This window comes from Eptesicus fuscus, chromosome 12, assembly GCF_027574615.1.
Source record: "Eptesicus fuscus isolate TK198812 chromosome 12, DD_ASM_mEF_20220401, whole genome shotgun sequence".
NCBI classification, from domain to species: domain Eukaryota; kingdom Metazoa; phylum Chordata; class Mammalia; order Chiroptera; family Vespertilionidae; genus Eptesicus; species Eptesicus fuscus.
In genome coordinates this window covers 48,376,582-48,394,765 of record NC_072484.1, presented here as the reverse complement: position 1 = coordinate 48,394,765, position 18,184 = coordinate 48,376,582, and the positions used below count along the sequence as shown (strand labels likewise).

The 18,184-nt window shown below is 38.4% G+C and overlaps 1 protein-coding gene across 1 annotated transcript in view; it reads left to right on the top strand.

Moving 5' to 3' along the window:
* Positions 1-18,184, top strand: part of RTTN (rotatin) — a 125,106-nt gene that overhangs the window by 75,009 nt on the left and 31,913 nt on the right. The window contains exons 34-38 of the mRNA XM_054724269.1: positions 1,951-2,042; positions 7,707-7,800; positions 12,276-12,468; positions 13,462-13,552; positions 14,907-15,060. Coding sequence (XP_054580244.1) covers positions 1,951-2,042; positions 7,707-7,800; positions 12,276-12,468; positions 13,462-13,552; positions 14,907-15,060 — 624 coding nt within the window. The remainder of the gene's footprint in view (positions 1-1,950; positions 2,043-7,706; positions 7,801-12,275; positions 12,469-13,461; positions 13,553-14,906; positions 15,061-18,184) is intronic.

The window sequence follows — 18,184 nt, the reverse complement described above, 5'->3', positions numbered from 1 at the left end:
TCTTCTTTCACTAAACATTGCCTAAGCATTTTTCTACATTATAAATACATCATAGAAACCATTTCTGAAATCATATAAATCTTTCATAAGTTTTCATACCCTTCAACAAAGTTTTATACTTTCCTCTACTATTGTTTTGAACTTTGGAAAGGTTCGTCATAGGCAATCAAGAATAAGACCTTCTGCTACCAAGTTCTCTGATTTGTTTTGCTAATATAGCAAAAGTTATTTATATTTGGCATGTTACTCATTTATCAAAATATCTTGCTGAAACTTTTTCATTTCTGTTTGTAGATTCTCTTGGAGTATAAGACCTTAGCACGTAGATAATAATTATGTCTAATATTAATTTCTAATGATTTAAAAATAAAAATAAATTTTAAAATAAATTTTAAAGCAATTTTTAAAAAATCTTGACATAATTTCACACTTACAGAAAAGGTACAAGAATTCCCAAATGTTAACATTTTATAATATTTTCCCCCATGCCATGTATATGCATAAAATTTACTTGTATGCGTATGTATGTATGTATTTTTCTGAGACATTTAAGAGTAAATTGGAGACATGCAGATTCTTTATCATGAAGTATTTAAAAGTAAATTTCTAATTCACTTTTCTGCTCATTTCTTGGAGAAATTAAGAGGAAAATTACATTTGATGACATTTTGGACATTCTAAATAAATGTCCATCTTTATTAGGAAAGTGACCCATTTAATTGGATGTCTTTGGACCTGTGTTACTCAGAGCTTGGCCCTGGAGCCATGCAAATGTATGGCCCCTCCCTGATTTGGGGAATGGACAGATGTTCTGGAATAGGACCCAGGAACTGCTATAACAACCTCTGTGTGATTCTTAGGCACATTACATTTGTAGTTTATCAAGAATGTGCTCTTGATAAATTGTGCTAGATTAAGCTAAAGCACAGTCAGCTAATTGCATTAAATTTTCTGTAAAACAAGCTTTACATATAAATTAATTAGGCAAATAAAAATTAGGCCAACCTCTTCTCTTAGTTCTTTTATTTTATTTTATTATTTTTAATGAATCTTTATTGTTCAGATTATAATTGTTTCTCCTTTCCCCCCCCCCATATCTCCCCACCACCCAGTTCCCACCCCCCTCTTCCCTTACCTCCCCCCCACTGTCCTTATCCATAGGTGTATGATTTTTGTCCAGTCTCTTCCCGTACTCCCCACACAGACACCCCTTTCCCCCTGAGAATTATCAATCCACTCCCATTCTATGCCTCTGATTCTATTAAGTTCAGCAGTTTATTCTGTTCCTCAGATTTTTAATTCACTTGACTTTTAGATTCACTTGTTGATAGATATGTATTTGTTGTTCATAATTTTTTATCTTTCTTCTTTTTCCTCTTTTTAAAGAATACCTTTCAGCATTTCATATAATACTGGTTTGGTGGTGATGAACTCCTTTAGCTTTTTCTTATCTGTGAAGCACTTTATCTGCCCTTCAATTCTGAATGATAGCTTTGCTGGGTAGAGTAGTCTTGGTTGTAGGTTCCTGCTATTCATCACTTTGAATATTTCTTGCCACTCCCGTCTGGACTGCATGGTTTCTGTTGAGAAATTAGCTGATAATCGTATGGGAGCTCCCTTGTAGGTAACTAACTGTTTTTCTCTTGCTGCTTGTAAGATTCTCTCTTTGTCTTTTGCCCTTGTCATTTTAATTATGATGTGTCTTGGTATGGTCCTCTTTGGATTCCTTTTGTTTGGGGTTCTGTGTGCTTCCTGGACTTTAAGTCTATTTCTTTCATCAGGTGGGGGAAGTTTTCGTTCATTATTTCTTCAAATAGGTTTTCAGCATCTTGCTCTCTCTCTTCTTCTGCTTCTCTTAGTTCTTGACTGGTTTCATGTGATGACTGTTTTTCTGATAATTGTTACAGTGCTCAGGAGACTATTCGCCTGACTCTTTTCCTGTTGTCACAGGTTTGGATGACTCACTCAAGTTTTGGAGGGCGCCATCTAGAATGTCCCATCAAGACCGAGACCCAAGTTCTCTCTCCACCTCGGAAACAATGGTACTTCCAAAGAATTCATAAGTGCTTCCTTTTGAATCTGTGAAACAATTTGAATTTACATAGTGGAGAGAGAAGCCTGGTAGGAATTCTAAGGTTTGTTTGGTTATAACAGCTGCAATTTACTTGAAGTTCTGGCTGAGCAAAACGAGGGGCTGCCTTGCTCATGTCCCTATACTGACCATCCTTTTAGATGAGTTTCCATCCTCTTTCCTATCTTCTCTGATTCAACCAAAACTTTAAATGTTTATGATAGTTGTAGAAAAAGAGAACAGATCTTAACTGATAAATAATGCTTGAGTGCCCTGAAATTTTGCTTAAGAACAAAGCAGTTTGGAGACAGCTGTCCCATTCAAAGATTCCAGGTGGTACTAATGGACACATTTCTATACACATGCATCAGACAGAAGCTCCTCTTGATCATATGAAATACCTGGGATTTATGTACACCTGCCTTTTTTTCTTTTTCTTCCCATTCATAAGTTGCTCTATTCTAAAAAGTTTGACACACTAATTATTTCTAAATAATAGTAGTAAATGGTACTGGTTTTCATTTGTTTTACAAGCACACAGAATCATTTATTCTCCACTGGAAAACAGTATGTTTTATTGTAAAGTGTTTTTGGAATAATTATTGTTTGTAGAACCTAGGACAGCAAAGCTTGTTACCTGTGCTTCCAGGAGCAAAACAGTATGAGAATAATAGCTGTTATACAGGCATTAATAGGAGTTACTTACCATACAGTTTCTCAAGAGACTGATACTTTTTCCTACAGTTTTAATAGTCTTTTATTTTTTTCTAGACTCAAAAGAGAAGAGTTGGTTTTCAGTGCTAAATTGAACCTTTATTTGGAAAAGTAGAATAATTACCCTGGTTCCACTAGATGTCATGCTTTCCTTTCCAAGCTAGAAATAGTATCTGTCTTTGTTGCAATAAGAGAAATAATATGATTAAATGCAAAAAGGAGTTTATTTAGTTCACAGATGGGCAGCATTAATATGTGCTTAAAAGTAATTCTTCTTAGGTTACCCTGTTTGTTTAAAGGGCTGTTGACTAACCTGAAAGTCTGTACATTTTGCAGTTCTTTGCTTATAGTAGGTGTCCAGTAAAAAGTAATTGCTCTATTTAATGTTGAGCTATCTTAGTTATTTTGTAGATATCAAATTGTATTTATCCTATACAAAAGAGACTTAAGTACAAAAAGTGAAAGCAAATCAAACTCTTGCATTTCTCAATTTTATAATAACATAAATCTTACAGATTAGTATACTGGATTTTCCGAGAAAAACTTTTGAAATATATTATTTGTTGTAATCAAATAGAAGCACCTCTTTTAATGTGAAAGCCTTTAACTTGTTTGTGTTAGGATGCAACATACACTTTGAGAAATATGTAGCAATGGAATCTGTTTTTTAAAAGAATTTTTATATATAGTCCTATGTTAGATTTATTTATTGAAGTTTCTCAGAAGACTGGTATTATCCATTAGAATTTTTACAGTCAACTCTTTTCTTTCTTTTTTTGACTTCCAAACAAGAGTTTGGGCATCAGTGGCTTTTTACCAAATTAGGGATTTTTGTTCACTGAAGTAGTTTAATTACCCTAATTCTGCTCATCTTATCATGCCCGACATACTCTATCTCTTTGTCCCAACAGGAGAAAAATCTGGAGAATTCATTTATTATACCAGTATTATTTTAAACCTAAGTTCTCAGTACTTAGACCAATTAAACCTTTCTCAGGCATAAGAAAAATTTTAAATTACAAATTGAAGCATCAGTTGCATGATGAAAATCTTGCTAATAAGCTTATGTGGTTATTTATATAACTGTTTAGTGTATCTCACAGATTTAACAAAGGATGCAGTTTATTGATAGGTGTTTTGCTTTTCCATTCAGTCTTTCTAAGGAAAGCTTTAGGATTGATTTGGGTCAGATCCTTAGATTATACCATAGGGACTTGATGGTGTAATCTAACGTATATTAGTTCAGTTGCTTGGCTCTGGAAGGATTGGAATTTTGTAAATTACACATAGAGTAAGGGCTGTCATTGTCACCTCGGGGGTATTGCCCTTGTAAATAAGCCAGTTCAGAAATGGCTTCTGTCTAGTTCAGTGGCCCCATCCCCAGGCAGTAGTTGTTTTTCTTTCTGAAGTCAGTTTTCTAGTTCTCAAAAGTATCCAAACTAGATAGGGGTTTATACCTAGTTCATACCAGTGTGCTGCAGAAGCTTTATGACCAATTTTAGTCTTAAAAAAAAACCAACATTTAAGAGAGACTAACGGAAGAAAATGAGGATTGTACTATGAGAAAAGATAGGGTACAAGTCTACTCACATTTTTTCCCTTTTTTAACTAAATTTATTGGAGTGACATTGGTCAACATGAACATATAGGTTTCAGGGGTGGGTTTCTATGTTACAAGATCTGTATATTGCACTGTGTGCCCACCACCCAAAGTCAACTCTTCTCCTGTCACCTTATATTAGGATCTCCTCCCCTGGCTTCCTCCCCTCTCTAGGCAGAGCCGAGAGCTCCCAGCTCAGGGCTCTATCTGTGGACCAGCTGAGCTTTCCTCCCTTCCCATCTCTACGTTTATTCCCGGTTGCCCACCTTCAATGTGCAGGTCTCTCAGGTGTGCCTCTATATTGAGCAGGGAATTCTTTGTTGAATTATAGTTGGTTAACTTGTTGAAATCTCAGGAGGGGAGGCCAGGGAATCTCTTATGCTGCCATTCTTCTGACATAAAGCACCTACTCACAATTTTAAAACATGGGAAAATAGAAGGTATGAAAAGTTTCTAAGGGATTTTAGATAAGGGTTAGCCAAGAGAGCTGAGTCTGTTTTTGGCTATGAAGAGATAAGATGTAATAGCTGTGAAGATACAGATAGATATTTCAGCAGAGTACTGGTAAAATGGCATGAAACATTAAAACTGATATTAGAGAATTATGGCTTGACTTTGTTTGATGGTAGTTGAAAGTTATTTCATAGACTGGAAAGCAGGCCAAGGACCTCATTTTTGCCATGTTTTAAAAATGTTTGTACCCTATCTTTTTTCATACCACAAATCCTCATTTCCTTTGTTACCTTTAAATTTTTAAAAAATTACCTGTTTAGGCACCAATGCTGCTTTTGATGAAAGAGGATGAAAGGTATTATGAATTCATTTTGACAAATAAAATATGCAACTCCTAAATGAACTTTGAAAAATTTTTAAAGTATCCAGTGAACTCCTTTGTTTCTGTAAGACAGAATACCAAGAAACGGGTTTTGAACATTTGATACATTTTCTTCATAAGATAAGAAATTGTTTTTAAACTCAAATTCTACTTTGATAAGGTAAATGGCTTTGTTGTTTCTTGCTATTTCAGAAGGACTCTCTTACAATTGTAACTGCTTATGTTACAATGAAACATGGTTTAGAAATCTTCTTTAGTTATCATATCTATTTATAAGCACATTGATGAAAGGTTACTTTTAGTGTTTATAAGCAAAGCACTGTAGCTTAAGTAACATCAGTTTCTCTGCACTGACAGGCCTTTATTGCCTCTGTAATACCAGTGTGGTGATAAGGCTACAACTATATAGACTCAGTTCAAGTAAAACTCAGTTTCATTTGTCTTTTTATATAGATGTAAATTCGAAATATCAGGATGTGTCATGTGGCAGATGTGAAAGTGAGAGAAAGTCTAGATTGTGGTTTTGCACGTAGGCCATCTTAATGACTCGTCTAATGAGTTTGTGTGTGTGTACAAATGCACATACACGAGGTATCTGCTAAGACCCAAACTAAGAGGATTAGGTAGAGATGACTATTGATCCCTCTGGGATCTACTGGGACGCACAAAGTCTCAGAGTTCTTAACTTTTTATTTCAGTGCTAATCTAAAAATTGTTAATGTGACTACACTGAATATAAAATAAAACAATACAGCCTGTTTATGAGTTAATTACTTAGACTGAAATTTATCTAGGTTTATTTTTTGATAACTTTATGTGTGTAGCTTACGTTCTTGGCTACAGCTTCCTATCACTTATTTCTTGTTTTTGCAAAATGTCAAACTTGAAGTGGTGAGAGACGATTAAGGTCTTCAAGTTGAATGGAGGAACTTTAAAAACTGTATATTAACTTCATCTACCATTTTCTTCCAATTTATATTTTTTGTATTACCAGAAAATGTGAATGAACATAACCTTGGTTTTTGCTTTCATTCTATTTTATATATCAAGTCTAAGATACCCTACTTGAAGTGTTAGGATAAATGTGCCGTAATATGTGGGGAGGGTTATAGTATTTGAGTGTGTGAGGCAGGATTGATTCCTAAGTTCACTTGACAGCTCAGGCCTTCTGCGTACACCGACATGGACCTTATCCAGGTCTGTGAAGTTCATGCTATCACAGAGAAATTAAATCGATGGTAAGAAAAAGAGTGATCACCTCTCTAGGTAAGGTATTTTTCACATAGGAGGTGCCAAACTCATCAGTTTGGGCTTCTTTAAATTGAGGGAGGCCACACAATCTTTTCATCTTATAAACCTATAGTAAAATTGTGTTTGCCTTTTACAGAATTTCTGTTATATTTAATGTTTTAAAAAATGTTGTATTCTGAAACATAGAGTCAGCATATTGCTAAGTTTTTAAAGAGTTTTTGTACAATATGGGGAGAGATAAGAAAAATATTTTAGTACTTATGGTAATTTTTTCATAGGTACTATTAAAATTTGTGTGTGCCTTTTGAAACTTTAAAAAGCTCTTTTGAGTTAAGAAATCAAGAAATTAATCCAAAGAAAATGGAAATACTCAGAGATATATGCACCCCATGTTCACTGCAGCATTTTTTACAATAAGCAGTATATGGTGACAACCTAACTATCCATCAATGGATGAACCAATAAAGAAATTATGGTGTAAGTATGCAATGAAATATTTTCAGCCATAAAAAAGAATGAAATCTTGCCATTTGCAACAACAAGGGAGGACCTCAAGGGTATTATGCTAAATGAAATAATTCAAACAGAGAAAGACAAATACCATGTGATTTCTCTTATATGTGGAGTCTAAAAATAAATAAATAGAAAGATAATTAACTGTTCATAAAAAACAGATAATGCAAAATATCTCAAGGACACAGTGAATTATAGGTAAAGTTGTGTATTTCAGCCTTTTAACATTTAGGTAATAAGAGAAAATAGGTCTTATTGGGACCTTAATATCCTTAATGGGCTTCAAATCAAAACCTCACTCCTGTGAGTTACTGATTTACATAAACTGTAACAGGTCCTATAAGAAAAAGTAGAAAATGCCACTCAAGCCCTGGCTGGTGTGGCTGGGTTGGTTGGAGTGTCATACCAAACGCCAAAAGGTGGTGGGTCCAGTCTCCGTCAGGGCACATACCTGGCCAGGGCATGTGTGGGAGGCAACAGATCAATGTTTCTCACATCACTGTTTTATTTCCTCTCTCTCTCTTTTGTCCTCTCTCTAAAATCAATTTAAAAGAGAAAAGAAAATGCCGTTCAAAAACTGTGATAACTCTCAAAGTATGGAACGTTTTCTAGTAGCAAATGTTTTCGACTAGCAAGTGTAGTTTTGCTATAAACCTTCTGTTTAAGGATATCTGTCTTGTGCTTCATTTCCCATGTGTAACCATTTCCTTGCTGGTTCATAGGTAGAATCTTCATCTGGGAGTGTGGGACTATCATCACCGGTGACCTCAGCTGCGTCTCTCCCGGAAGCCTCACACGACCAGTTTGTGGCTCCAGGTACCCTTTAGAAAGACATTCCACTTTCAGAAAGAAAAGTGACAAGTTGGTCCAGACAGATATTTTGAAAGTAAATGTCTAGATAAGACCAAAATTAAATAAGTCCCAGAACAAAATGTCTAGATAAGAACAAAACGAAATGTCACAGAACATGATGGAATAAATTGGAATAAATATATCAGAGAGTTACAAAACAAATACTTTTAACTAATAAATGGGAATTTGCCATCCAAAAAATAGTCTGACTGCCATATGGTTCCTTCTTTGTTAAGCATAGATAACTGGGGAACTATGAATATTAGTTAACTTCATTTTTTTCCCTCCTTGGGAAAAAAACACTTTAATTTACCACAGTGATTGTGAAAGTGAAGAGAATCTGATCCTACGTGTTTTTCAAAGACTGTGCTTCCATTTTAAAGCACACAGAATCCATCGAGTCTTTGTTTCAAACAAGTAACGAGTAGCCTCGGATTTATTTTTATTAATGGCAATATGTAAACTTTACACTTTGTGTAAGGGACTGCTTCCAACTCTATTATACTCCCACATGTATATACATGTACATGAACACATATAATTATACTTGAAGGTTATAGTTTAGCATTGAATTCCTAACCTGCAGGGAATATACTGTCGAAAGAGAAGGTAATTTTAAACACTGAAGTATAAGCGTCTGCGCAGAAAATGCTTTCTAAAACTTCAGAAATACCTGCTTAAGACATTAGTCTGAATTTTGTTTCAGTATTTGTTCCATAACTTCCTAAACAATTTCCCATTTTGGTTTTTAGCAGTTTATATTGACAGTATACAAAAGTGTTTAATTGTAGGAAATGTTTTTTATTTTATTTTCTTGAGCTCAAAAGGAGCAAACTCGGATTGTTTAAATAGCTAAGGATACAGAATAAGAAATTTTGATAACAAATTTCATGAATATTTATCTCTAAGACTATGTTATATTACTCTTCTTTTGAACAGCTTTATTGAAATATAATTCACATGCCATGCAGTCCACCCATTTTAAGGGTACAATTCATTGGTTTTAATATATTCACAGAGTTGTGCAGCTGTCATCACAATCAGTTTTAGAATATTTTCATCACTCCCAAAAGAAACCATTAGCAGTCACTGCCCCTCTCCGGCATCTTCCCCAGCCCTACACAGTCACTAATATACTTTCCCTCTTTATAGATTTGCCGGTTTTTGGACATTTCATATACATGGAATCATACAACATGTGGCCTTTGTGTCTGATATCTCTCACTTAGCATATGTTTTCAAGGTTTATCCATGTTATAGCATGTGTCAATACTTAATTCCTTTCATTTCCAAATAGTATTCTACTGCATCAATATGCCATCTGTTATTTACCCATTCATCAGTTGATGGTCATTTGTATTTGTTTTGCTTGGCTATTTTGAATAATAATGCTATGAAAATTTATGTACAGTTTTTTTCTGTGGATGTATGTACACTTGTGTGGGTTTTTTTGTTTCATTACTCTTGATTTGTATTATTTTCTTTTCAGGGACTGTGCTTAGAATGTATATTCATGCACAGTTTTGCCTGTCACCAATCCCTTCAGTGTATGTATTTGACAGAAAAAGTGTTCTCACCTTTTTGTGGAGTCTGCACAGTCCTTGTACGGTGCTGGAGAGCACTATACTTATGTTGTCAGTGAGCCTCAACACCAGAGCAGTGTGTGGTGCTTAGATGTCTTTAAATAGTATTAAGATACAATTTCTTGTAAGTGATAATGAGATTTTAGTTCCCTCAGTTGGAACGTCTGGCAGGATTTTCCAGTGCAGCTGGTTAGTCCTTTTATTTTTTATTCTGTTCTTCTTGATTAACTTGGGGATTATCATGTCCCAATGTGACTTAGAACAGGATAACAAGTATATTTCCTGGCATATACATTAGGGCCCCTTTAGACAGCCAGCTTTTCATTTTTAAATTTAGTTTCTAACTTTTCTAAAAGAAAAATAATTTTATGTTATAAGAAAACCATTAATAGGATCTCATGGTCTTTAAGCCTACATTTGATTTATAAAGTTCAATCACTACAAAATAAGAATGTTAGTCTATTTGAGTATTATACATATAGATAACTGGGATAATTCTGTCCGGATAAAATATAAAAATGATATTGAATATATCGAGTGAGTGTGAGTTTCCTCAATGCTGTGCTCCTCCTGTTTTGCTCGTGTTCTTTTCTGCTGTATGCTTGCCCTAGAGAGACATGCTGGAGACATGTAACACATAGTTTGTGAGTAGTATTTAAAAATTTCCCTTAAAACTATTTGAACTTTTTCTGTGGAAGTACCTAAATTTTCCCAGTTTTATTTGATTCAAAAGGTAATGTCTTTCTTGATAATATATAGTCCCAAAGTGCCTCCCTGAAAGAATTAATTAATTATAGAGGGAAAAATTATAACTTTATAGTGGAGAAACATAGTAGAGCCCACTTTGATCAGAAGGTCAAAGTTCACACCACCAATAATGGAACAAGGAGGAATCATGATTCTCCTGATGTGGTGTGCTGAAGGTCTCCTCAGGAGGAAACACCCAGCATCTGACCTTTTACCACATAACTAGTGTTAGGTCCTGAAAGACCAAGCAAGACGGAGCAGCTCCTTCAGGTGAGGACTTGAGCGTGATCCCGACCTGGATCCAAACAAGGAAAAGGACTTTTTCCTTTGCTATAGAGCAGCGGTCGCCAACCTTTCGGACCTCACGGACCACCAGTGGTCCGAGGACCACCGATTGGTGACCACTGCTCCAAAGGTTTCCTTAAACCAGTGGTTGCCAACCTTTTGGACCTCACGGACCACCAGTGGTCTGCAGACCACCGGTTGGCAACTGCTGCTATAGAGGACATTCATGGGATAATATGTGTGATTTGGAAAAGATAGATTAGATAATACTGCTTCTTCATTGTTAATTTCCTGGTTTTGATAATTGTCCTGTGATTATAAAAGACAAAATCCCTGTTTAGGAAATTAAAGGGGGTTATGTCTGCAATTTACAAATCCTATATAATAAAACTTAATATGCAAATTGTCCCCTTGGGCGGTTGTTGGACTGGGAGACTGGGAGTTCGACCGCTCGCTGTGACATGCGCTGACCACCAGGGGGTGCCACGGAACATGGTGGGTGTCGGCGATGCAGCCCTGGCAGCGGGTGGCAGTGGAGGCACTGCCAGCCCGAGAGTGGGACCGAGTGGGACTGCTGCGGGATGGTGGAGCAGGTGAGCAGGAGGCTCCAGGCCAAGGCGGGTGCAAGTGGGGGCCCAATCGCCCCGCTGATCTCCCCGTAGACGGTGACCAGCAGTGGCCAGGCCGGGGCTGTCGCCCAGCTCCCAGGTGCTGAGGGAGCCGGGCTGGGGGCCTGGCCCCAATCGATCATCCTTCAGGCAGGATGGTAGAGCAGGTGAGGGGGCGCGGTGCCAGATCAAGGTGGGGTGCCAGGTGGGTCTGCGAGGCTGGGGGCATGAGCTGGGGCCTGATCTCTGCAGGCCACCTTGAGGGAACCCACCCATGCACGAATTTGTGCACTGGGCCTCTAGTAGTACATAAGAAGATAGGTAGATAGATAGCTAAAATGATGATGTATTAATATTTAGGGATCTCGCTGAAGGTATATGGAATTCTTTGTACTTTTTGTAAATCTGAATTTATTTAAAATATAATGTTTCTTTAAAAAAGAAGTAAGGAGTGAGGGTCATGAAAGAGTCTTGAGGCAGATCAGCTTTCTTGTTAGCTGTTCCCTGCCGAATCTTCTAGGGAAGCGCCACAGTTTCATGTTGTCAGTTCTAAAACCCAGAGTCTCTGAACACTGAAAGTTTTCTCAGACGCACTTGTGAGAACACTCACTCATACCTGAGTACATTGCAGCACCTGCCCTCTATTCGTCTGCTGACCGTGATTGTGCACATGCTACGTGCAGAGATGGTATTATGCTGTTGCCCAAGATCCTACTGGAGGTGTTAATTAACATATGGTATTTGTAATTATTATCTTTCTAAAATCTAAAACTATTTTGAATTTTGAAACACTCTGGTCCCCAGAGTTTCAGAAAAAGGACTGTGGACAGTGTATTTGTTCCTCTGTGTCTGAATGCTTGGGACACAAAACCATGCCCTGCCTTTCTTATTTGGCTTTTGCACTCTTATCCAAGACAGACACACACATGTACATGTACACAGAGACACCCATGTGTACATGTATGTGCACACACTCATGTGTATTGTGTGTATGCGGACACACTCACAAGTGTACATGTATGTATGTGCGCACACACAGTGGAGTTGGATGTCTAACTCCCCATCCTCAGGGTTGAGATGAGTCAAGCACTCAGGGAATTCTATCTCTCTTGGGCACGTTCAGGAACTTTCCTCTGATCAGCAGAGTTTGAGACTATTGCACAAAGCCTCAAAGTAAACAAAATAGTGATATTTTTATGCTTGTTTTCCATCCTAGGTCAGCGTGAAGCAGTGTCCCCACGGCTCCCTCATGACTCGTCCCTTTCTGCTCTCCTGCCCAGACCATGCATCCTGGTCACCCCACCCCTGCTGTCAGCTATTTGCAGCCTCTCAGATAACCTCCTGGTGATTGCTCCACAAGACACAGCATCTGCCTTCCGACAGGCTCGGCTCATAGAGCTGCTCTGTGGGTAAGAGAGATGTACTCCCGGAGAGCCATGGTGGTGGAGGTGAATCCCACAAGTTGTATTCATGACTCACTGTATGGCTTCATGTTCTGGATATTTCTTCATCATTTGTAGGCTCATTAGACTGCAGGTTTTTGCTTTTGCCAGAATTATACTGACAGCTTTTATTTTAGATCCACTAAACCCCTTGTATTGGTTTGTTATATTGACTGTTAAGTCCCCCCTCCAAATAAAAAAAAATCCTGATTTTGTAAAATTCAGAGGCTCTAAGCCCTACTTATCCTCCACCACACTCAAGGACTATTCAGTCCCCTTGGTCATTCTAACTGGAAAGAAGGAATTTGGGGATTTAGCTCCCTCATGGTCATATAAGAATAATGTCCATGGATTGAAAAATCATTTAAAAAATTCATTTGGAGTTATTTAGTTATGGAGACTGAGATATTATCATAGAATTTAGGGAAATTATGATTTGGTTCATTCATTTATGTAATATTAATAAGCCTCTGACATAACTTTTTCCAATTTTCTTATTGTTTATACGGTATAGTTAACAGTGGTCGGCAAACTGCGGCTCTGTTGACTAATGAGTTTGCCGACCACTGGTATAGTAAGAAAGGCCTTCGATAATTTAATTCAGACCAACTTAGGGTCTAATTAGAGGTCATTCACTCTTTTGCAGCCTTGGGAAAGTTACTCTGCTTTTTGGAGTGTCATTGATGACACCTACTCAATGGGGTTAATGTGAGAATTAGAAGTAATGTTTTAATAAGATTTTGTTAGATATTTTTCTTCAGAATTCTGCTGCTTCCCACATTTATCTGATAAGATCTTTTCCTGTGTTATAAAATAGCTTTTTATAAACATTGACTTTCTTTATAAAAATTCTTTCTCTTGAATTCTATTCAAGGTTACATTCAGACTTCAAATTCTGACTAATCTTTAGTTAGAAGCCTACCAATCATCTGAAGGGTTTTCTTTTTCTGTCCTAAACAGTATTGCAGATGCCACCCTCATAGAGACATGTGTCCAGGAACTCAAGGCCCCGCTGCCTTCGTCACCGCCAGTGGAACACACGCAGGCTCAGGTGAGGGTCTGTTTGTGTGTCTGTCTGCTTTAAGTGCCTTCTCAAGGACCTGCTGCATACCAACCAGCATCTTCCCAAGTGAATAAAACAAAGATCAAGAACAAATCCATATATGCCTGATGATGTCATTGGTGGACATCTAAGAAGAAAGTCTAAAGCAGGGAAAGAGAAGTGATGTCATAGTTGGGAGGGTAGAGTTTTCCACATAAGGTGGTCGGGAGGCCTTTCAGACAGTGACATGCAACTTGAAGTAAGTGAGGAAGCTAGTCCTATGGGACAGTTTGGCCAAAAAGCAGCAAGACCAGAGGGGCTGGTGCAGAACATGAGGGCAGATGAAGTCAGAGGTTATGAAGAGCCCCACGAAGGTAGGGCCGTGCCTGATTTGTGTGTATCATTGGGTCCTCAGTGTCAACACAGCACCTGTCTGTCCCATGGCAGGTGTTCATTCATGTATCATTTCTGTAATCCTCACAACAGTCACATGAAGTTAATGGCCTCAGAATGAGGTGGGAGGAAAGTGTGTGTGTGTGTGTGTGTGTGTGTGAACACACCTGTACAGAGAGGGGCTTCAGAATATCTCTCTAAAGTTGATTTGTGTGGACTATCTCATTTCCTGGGGATAATGGATAAATGAGACATCACAGCTTATTCTTTAATTTTTGCCTATCCAGGGAATTATATTTTTAAAAAGTACTTTTGTCAGTTTTTAATACTTCTTACAATATTACAAGCAACATTCCGGAGATGGTTTTATTGGTAATATTGAGGAAGATTGAATTTTACCTTTGTAATTAAGAGTAGTATTTTTATGCTGAAGGATAGTTGAGGGCAGACTTCAAATGATTTGCATTTTATTTGTAGTAATAATTAGGCATTAGGCTACCTCCCCCAACCCCCAGTTGTGTACCTTGAAGAGTATTTTGTAATTTTTCTTTCTTTCTTTGCAAAATTATAGGCTTTATGGCTTTGGAATGCCCTTTTCTGCTTCATTCAAAATATTGATTTTACAGTTTAGCTACTTGAAAAATTATATTTATAAACCTTTCTAAGGGTTTCTTTTTTCTAAATGGAATTCAGTAGTTGACTTTATAAATATTGTCTGGTTTGATGTTACTATTATAGTTTATGGTGGTTAATGTGGCCATTAACGATATGCTTATGAGAAAAATAATGCTTTGTCTGGTATGTGTTCAATTTAAGATCTTTGAAAATTATGATTACTATTTTTTTAGCCTTTTAATTAACTTATTTACAAAGAAGTGACTTACAATGCATAGAAAAGTAAAATACGTTATCACTGAGTTGGGCTTTTCCTCTGATATGTTTGTTTCACTTTATCTCCTTTTGCTGATAGGTGTCCTTTCTCCTCGAGTACCTGGTATCTTTGTCCAGGATTTTGCAGTCATGTTTATTGGTAGATCCTGACCTTGTGATTCAGGATGAGCTTCTGAAACCTCTTATTACAAACATCATCCGAGTTCTTACCATATGCACCAAAGATCTGTTTGGTAAGCTTTATTTTTTAAATTTAGCATGGAAATAAATAATATTGAAGAAAAAAATCTTATTCTGCACCAGATATTCACTTCAAGGTTACATTTTAGGTTGCTTTTTGCCAGTGTTTTAGAAGGTTTTATAATGTGTTTTATAGCTTGGATGTGGTAAATGGTGCCAGGAGCTGAGGGAAGTCTATGGTGTAATAAAGGACCATCCCTGTGTTGTCAGTATAAATGGGGGTAAAGTTCTTTATGGAGTGTGAGGAAGTACTATGAGCTGTATTAATTATTCTTATAAACTCTGCTAAGGCCAGATGACCTACTCATAACTCATTTGCAATAAGAATTATAAGCAAGTCTAGCATATAATATCAAATTTTTCTTAAGGTCTGAAAAGATTAAAAAACATACTGATGAAAAGTTGAATATGCTACTTAGTAGTAGAGACAATTAAAAAAAAAAAGTAGGGCCTGGCAGGTATGGCTTAGTGATTGAGCTATCAACCTATGAACCAGGATGTCATGATTCAATTATCAGTCAGGGAACATGCCTGGGTTGGGGACTTGATCTCCAGTAGGGGGCGTGCAGGAGGCAGCCAATCAATGATTCTCTCTCATCATTGATGCTTCTGTCTCTCTCTCCTTCTCCCTTCCTCTCTGAAATTAATAAAAATATTTAAAAAATAGGATTGTTATCAAAATTAATATGTAATACCTGTCTAAAATAGTTTATAATACAGTAATTGATCATTTGGCAATTCTCTTCCTATCCATTGATTCCTATCTAGTTCTTTAAATTTTATGGATTGGCTTGGTTTTAGGTCTGATATGTGAATGTTTTATGATTCTCAGCTAAGCCAGTCCTCTGTGTCTCAAAAGTGTTAGAATTATCCTAATGCTAGAGGCACAATAACTCCCTACCTGAAAAACTTACAAGTGGCAGCGATGTCCTAACTAAGCTAAATAGGTTAGACCATGCATTCTCAACTAGTGTGACATCACCCCACCCCCCTACAAAAGGAGCAAAAATTGATTATTGGGGAAAAGGGATGGGAGAACAATTCTAGCTATTACAGTGGTTTGTGGCCCTCCAAAACTCAACTTTACCCAATAAAATCTTATTCCTCATTATTTAATTCTCTTATTGGGTTTTCTCGGGTATCATTTGAGAAGCATCAAATTGAGCTCATGGAAGATATACAAGGGAGATGCAAGATCAGTGCTAAAAAACTGATGGCTGCGACTGGAGGACTTGATTCAATGCTTGATCCCAACATCACAGGGCGAGAGGTGGCCTGTGCATCTTGGTTGCCACTGACTGCCTTGTGCATGTTCTCATTTATTTTGTTGCTTTTATGTGTGACTTGGGCTTTGAGAATTAAATAAAAATAGTATCTATACTGCTAAGTTAATTATATCAAGTGATGAAAAGAAAATGTCTATAATATCTGAATGCATATCTAGTAAGTGGTTAAGTTAAAAGTTACTTTTTCATATCTAGCAAAAGTTAAAAGTTTGCTAAATATTTTTTAAGAAATTAAATTTTTTTTCTGGAAAAATAAGTTTTGAATACTATAAAAATTGATTATATTTAGTATTCCTACCTAATAATAGACAAATATGCAAATTGACCATACCTCTGACACGCCCACAAGCCACGCCCACAAGCCACGCCCACCATCCAATCAGAGCGAGTATGCAAATTAACCCAAACCAAGATGGCTACAGCCACAGAGAGCAAGGTTTCCCAGGTAACAGAGGAAGCCAAGCTTTCCGCCTGCCCTTGCCAGGCCTAAGCCTCCACTCAAGCTACAAAGTTTCAATTATAGAAGGTAAACAAATTCAAACAAATGGCGGCAGAATGGAGCTTTAGAGAGCAGGCCAGGGTTGCCGCCGGCAACAGGGGAAGCAAAGCTTTCCGCACACCCTGGCCGGGCCCACCCGCTTAAGGCAACAAAGTTTCAATTATAACCCCAACAGAAATGGCAGCCGGCCTCGGAGGGAGCCCCAGGCTTGGCTCCGCTCCAGGCTACAAAGTTTCAATTGTAGAAGGAAAATAAATTCCAGATACCAGGGCCTCTGCTTGGGTTGCCAGGGGGCGTGGCCAGCCTGCAAATCGCCACAGGCCCCTTGCTCAGGCCGCCCAACGCCCCAAGGGAACCCCCACCTGATCCGGGACGCCCTTCAGGGCAAACCAGCTGGCCCCCACCCCTGTACCAGGCCTCTATCCTATCTAATAAAAGAGTATTATGCAGATTGATCATCACTGCAACACACAATATAGCTGCCCCCATGTGGTCAAAGATCCTGCCCCCATGTGGACACAGGATGGCCACCACAAGATGGCCAGCAGGAGAGGGCAGTTGGGAGGCACCCGGCCTGCAAGAGAGGGCAGTTGAGAAGGACCATGCCTGCAAGGGAGGGCAGTTGGAGGTGATCAACCGTGCAGGAGAGGGCAGTTAGGGGTGACCAGGCCAGCAGAGGAGGGAAGTTGGGGGCAAACAGGCTGGCAGCAAATTGTTTAGGGGGTGATCAGGCTGGCAGGCAGAAGTGGTTAGGGGCAATCAGGAAGGCAGGCAGGCAAGCAGTTGGGAGCCAGCAGTACTGGATTGTGAGAGGGATGTCCAACTGCCCGTTTAGGGATCCAACTGCCCACCGGGATCGGGCCTAAACGGGCAGTCGGACATCCCTCCAGGGGTCCCATATTGGAGAGGGTACAGGCTGCTGAGGGACAACCCCCCCCCCCCCCCGTGCACAAATTTCATGCACCGGGCCTCTAGTACTTATATAATTTGCAATTTTCATATATAATTTGACACATTTTACTATATGAATAAATTACCCTAAAAGGTGTTTAGTTTTAAAGTTAAATGTTAATAGCCTTTTTATTTTTAACTAGAGGCCCGGTGCACAAAATTCGTGCATGGGGTGGGGGGGGATGTCCCTCAGCCCAGCAGGCACCCTCTCCAATCTGGGACCCTTGAGGGATATCTGACCACCCTGGGACCCTTGAGGGATATCTGACCAGTGGGATCGGACCTAAACGGGCAGTTGGACATCCCCCTCACAATCCAGGACTGCTGGCTCCCAACTGCTTGCATGCCTCTGCCTGATTGCCCCTAACCACTTCTGTCTGC